The sequence below is a fragment of the Teleopsis dalmanni genome, chromosome X (assembly GCF_002237135.1).
Source record: "Teleopsis dalmanni isolate 2A chromosome X, ASM223713v2, whole genome shotgun sequence".
NCBI classification, from domain to species: Eukaryota; Metazoa; Arthropoda; class Insecta; order Diptera; family Diopsidae; genus Teleopsis; species Teleopsis dalmanni.
In genome coordinates, this window is record NC_051848.1 from 13,091,134 (window position 1) to 13,096,558 (window position 5,425).

The window sequence follows — 5,425 nt, forward strand, 5'->3', positions numbered from 1 at the left end:
GATCCAAATTTTTCAGACACGAGTTCTAAGTCTGGCATTTGCAGTCCAAACAAATTATATACGGACTATAAACTAATTAGTCTAATTCTAATTATTAGCTAAGACCACTGATGATGAGTACTTGGCACTACTCGAAACAGTGTTGTGTGGTCACCCAAAGTTCAATAAATTAAATAAATTTTTGTGTTTGTCCTTTCTTTCTTTGCTATTCGAAAATCCTCTACGTTACAGAAAATCTCAAGAAAACAAAGCACTAAGAGATCGTTTATTGAAATAACAGATCTAGGTTGTATATTAGTGATATGAGCGATTTATACTAAGTCTATCGCTCTTGTTTTTATTTTAGTATACTTGTTACATACAAGTACAACGGAACACATATTTCTATTCTGTAGAAACATTATCCGAAATTATTAAAAAAAAAAATAAAGATATTGAGGGTCACACCTACCATACTTATAAAAAATTAATTAAAAATTGGAGCAAACAGTCAATGGATCATACTTTCAAGGGAAAAAAAAATTAATTGTTGAATGATTTTATTTTTGTGTTATATTTTAGTTAATTATAAGTTAATTATCACCTTCCATACTTATTACATCATCAGTTATCACTACCAGAGCGAGGTTCTCAACTGGCTGAGTATGACCTTCGGACATATTTTCATTAACTTCTAAGAAATGCTGTGCTTGCCCACTAGAACTGAAAGATTCCTTCTGAGTTTGTTGTGTCTGCACTTCAGAGCTTTGTTGTTTGTGTTCTTTCTCACTTTCTTTTTTGTCTTCTATTATAGATGACTCATCATAATCTACGGTGTTGAAGGATTTGTTTTCATTGACTTCTTCACAGGCATACGACTGTTTACCAAAACCTAGAAGTTCAAGTTCTAACTTGAAGGAGAGTTCTTCACCACTCTTTTGTTCTAACTTTTCACAAGTTGCATAATATTTTGCGATGAAATCATCCGCATCGGTTACTTGGCAACCCTGAACTCGCTGATCAAAATTCCGAAGCATAATTTCAAAGTCATACGATGGATGTGCATCCTCATTTTTCTTTGTTACTTTGGACACTATTGCATGATATTTAGTGGTGTTTGGTGGTTCTGTTATCTCTTGAGAACCCTCTACCTGCTGCTTAAAACTTTGAACTTCAACTACAATCTGTTGATGAGCTCCTCCATAACCGCTTGATATGTTGTGATATGCCATGATGTCATTGGACACATTTTGAATTATTTGTTGGCAATCTTGTAACTGTTCTCGAAAATTTTCTCTCTGAACTTCAGTACTCTGCAGCTCGTGTTCCTTCTCTGTTATTAGACTCTCAGGAGATGCGCGATAATTCCTTACTGTATAAATAGACTCATCTGCACTCATTGATTCGCGAACTTGTGTTTGCTGCATTATAAAATGTTGCTTGCTATCTATACTTTTTTCCTTATCCTCTGCGGTGATCCTCTGCACAGATGATCCATCGCAATATTTTGCAGTATGGTTTAGTTCATTTTCCGTGTAGTGTTGAACGCCTTGTGCCTGGATTAAAACGATATTTTGTTCACATGTGGTTTCATTTTCCGCAGTTCTAAGCATGAAATCGCCTTCAGTGTTTTCGTCTCCATATTTTGAAGTAATAATTGCAGGTTGCTTGATGATACGCTCACCAGTATAAGTCCCGAGTCTAGAACTCTCACTTATGCCTTCATCAAAACAAGCTTTTTTCCTACTAGTTTCTGTCTCGGACTATGAGGCGGTCATTATTGGCGTTTACGTAAGAAAGTTGATTAAAAAAATTAAATAATTTTTTATATTCAAATGTCATTTTTAGGTTTACCTCTTTTTCCGGTTCAAGTTTTGCTTTTTTTCTGTATTTTCTTCTCCTACCCATGTTGACAAGCGTTTCTTTGTCAGGAATGAAAAAATCTAAATCAATTTTTAAAAATTTTTAATAATTCAACTTTTCCAATGTCAAAAATGTCTATATGGACATTTGAAACAAACTAGAAAGGTTACCAAGATCAATTTTTTTTATGCTGACTATGTATTGCAACGTGTAATGCAACACAGATAGACCTAGAATACCAAAGAAATTCTCTCAGTTAAGTAAGATTTATTTGCTGTCCATATATTTTAAATGTTAATATTTTGCATATGTGTGCAAAGATATAACTAAATCTGAAAAATATTTTATTGAGACAGATGTCGATTAAGTTTATGCATAACTACTGCCAGACTTCCTAAAATGACATTGATGTCAAATCATACCAAGCGGTCAGTAGCAAAAGTAAAATCTCACCATTTCCACCAAACACACTTTGAAGTCAAAGTTACAGGGCACGAACCGTGCACATATATAATTGTCGTCCTTGCTAACAGTTGCCATAGTTTCATAGCAGGTTCGTGGCTTCGATTTTTTGAAGGAGGACTTTGTCGATAGTACAGATTTGATATTATCTACGTTTCAAACCACTAAAAAAGAGTGGAAATCATACGATAAAATCAAATATCAGATTAACACCACACTAAGACCGTATTCTTTTATACGGTCACATGTAAGTATTCGTGAAGAAAAATTTATTACGGTCTTTGCTATTAATGTTGATAACCATAGAAAATAACGGTCTTTGATTTAAACATAAAGCAGATACAACTACCAAGATCGGAGAGCACGTTTAAATTTACGATCATAAAACTGATATACGGCAATATGCAAACACCTCACATATATGGGCTGGGCTATACACAAACATCATTGAATTCCAGTGAACACTGTAGATTGATTGCAGGATTGCAAGCCAAATCTCAATATTGACTTAAGTCGTTCTTAAGTCATCACTTTCCTCATTTAATTTATGCACAAATCTTTTATAAAACTTAAGTGAAACTGGCATTAATAGTATGTTCCCATCGCATTCGTTAAGACAGTTTATTTAATTAAGGCCGCTAATTAAATTTGAGTAACCACATAAAGAGTTATTTTGCTTTTCAGCTTTTAGTTAAGAATAAATCAAAACAAAAATATCGAATGCATAATCGCAAAATATTTTTCCCACTTTCCCACTATTTCGTAGAGCTTCCACAGAATTTTCTGACACATAAAGCTCTTACACATGCAATATTTAACTTTTGCTTTTGGAAACAAAAGTTGAACCTTAATATGATTAACAAAAGTTATTTTAGTTACAGTGAAAACATAATATTACTTATAAGACGGGCCATAAGAACCCGTTACCGAATTCCGTACCTTGGCTGCGGCAAAGTAATAGTCCGAGTCGATATTTGGACTACGAACCAAACGTACGTTCAGCACTCTAGAAGCGTGTCGTACTTCAAGACACACGTATTTTTCAGATATTCTAAGTGCATATCCGGGTACGTTAACATTCGGTTTCTAAATCCGAGACATTCTCACGTATTTCGTTGGCGACTGATTTTACGCTGTACGCACCTTATCAGGTTATAACTCGGCTGATACCAAGTAACTGTCCAGGGCTGCCATTTGGAAACTGTGTGACAACTTGGCTTGAAGACGACAAGAATAACATTTTTAAAATAAAAAGCAATCTGTTACGTGTATTCGCTCTCAGAGTCATGCGGAAGCTTCTTTTTCTATTTCGCACATCAAGCGTTGTTAGGGCTGTAGAGCTCCTACAATTTGATTACATAACCGGACACACAGTCTGCTTCCTCCAACTTCCGAATCAGATATCTTTTTCACTGAAGAGTTATTATCTATACTTACGACATGATCAAATCAGTGAAATATATGATGCTAACTAACGTGATAAAGTTCATAGAGCTCGTGATTCGTAGCTGTATGAATCTCACTTAGACTAGATGTAATCATCTAACTCAGCACCAACTCATGGAGCACCAAACATTTTTTAACGAACATTTCTCTTAAATACTAATATTGCTGCTTCATCATTGTATGATACCGTCCTTACTTCCGCACAATGAGCGACATATAGACAACTCAACATCCCAATTGCCTACTAAGCCCATAGTAAAATTCTTCGTCTGATCTCTAGACTTACATTATTGTTAACTATTTACGTAGGTGTTTGTGTCAGAGTTGCTCTTTGTTTTAGTGTGAGCTAGCAACATGGCTTTCTTTTCTTTCCAAAAGCCTTACACCACAAAAATACTCTGATGTCCAGGGAGTTGAGATAAGTAGCAGACTTGCTGACTGATCGACTGCACAACAGATTAGCCATATTTGAAACGTCAGTGTAGATACAATAGGTAAGTCGAAAGGCCAGGTTCCATGCTTTTGGTCCAGCTCTCTTGTTTGATTATAATGCAGAGAGTAGATTACTCCCGTCGATTAATAACACTTTATTGCTTTATTAATACATTTATTATATATATTTTTTTATTATTAAAAAAACAATTATTATATTAAAAAAACAAAATCAATTAATAAATTTTTATCTGTATAAATTTAACCTCTCAATAAATTAATAATATGTATACAATTAAATATAATTAGAAATAAACACACTTCATTAAAAAATATTAATCTATTTATTATTTTATTCTTCTATAATTTTATTATAAATGTAGCAAGACATTTTTTCCAGTTTTTCCATTTTTTCCATTTTTATGTAGAAAATATTTAATAGCTTAATTATTAATAATATTGGGAAATTTAATTAATAATATTTAAATTTAGCAAATAGAAATCTTTTGTTATATAAAAAAATTAATTCTAGAGTTGTAAAAAAGAAAATAATAAAAACTTAATTCATATTGGAAAACTTTTTTTGTTGTTCCTTCTTACATATAACTTTTTTTAAATATATTTTTTATATTTACTCAGTATTTTACACTTCTTTTTATTTTTATTTTAATTTTATTTTAAATCATTTTCTCATATATTTAAATTTTTTTTCTTCGCATTTAAAAATTATTACAAATTTCGTTTTTTTAATATACAAATTAATGTTTTTTAATGTTTTTTTAATGAATTTCTCTATCTAAATAGTTTTGTGGTTTTTTTTTTTTAATAAATTTAATAGATTTCATGTGAGAAATAATAGTTTAAGGGTCTACAATGTGCACTTAAGTTTTGCTTTAACACTAAAGTGACACACACATTTATTTGAATATTAAATAACACTCTCGTACCCAATATCGAACACTTAAGGGTTACTTAACTTCTTAGTGCGTTGGAGAGTTGACCCTAAATCAATGGAAATTATTTGAATCATATTATGAATCAAAAATAATGAAATTTTGAATCATAATCTTTCTAATTAATTAATAACAAAATTTACAAAAGCCAATAATGGAAAATTACTTTTAATTTAAACTTAATTTAGAACTAAATTAAATGTTTGAGAACTGAATTTTTTTTTCTTTTTCTCATATTTTTGTGACTCCAATTAGAACGGCTTAAACCTGTAATTATATTCAGTTTTAAG

At 31.6% G+C, this 5,425-nt stretch overlaps 1 protein-coding gene across 1 annotated transcript; it reads right to left on the reverse strand.

Annotated features, from left to right (window-relative positions):
* Nucleotides 1-549: 549 nt before the first annotated feature.
* On the reverse strand, nucleotides 550-1,927 carry LOC119689579. The gene is made up of 2 exons (XM_038104440.1): nucleotides 1,834-1,927; nucleotides 550-1,742 (listed from the first exon to the last, which is right to left on the reverse strand). The coding sequence occupies exons 1-2, from the start codon at nucleotides 1,885-1,887 to the stop codon at nucleotides 573-575; spliced, it is 1,224 nt and encodes a 407-aa protein (XP_037960368.1). The 5' UTR covers nucleotides 1,888-1,927; the 3' UTR covers nucleotides 550-572.
* Nucleotides 1,928-5,425: the final 3,498 nt, after the last annotated feature.

Bases quoted from the DNA above. Each gene is read 5' to 3' on its own strand.
- LOC119689579 (XM_038104440.1), bottom strand. From the start codon at position 1,887: ATGGGTAGGAGAAGAAAATACAGAAAAAAAGCAAAACTTGAACCGGAA. The intron at 1,743-1,833 runs GTAAACCTAAAA...ACCGCCTCATAG, and splicing joins AACTTGAACCGGAAAAAGAG to TCCGAGACAGAAACTAGTAG.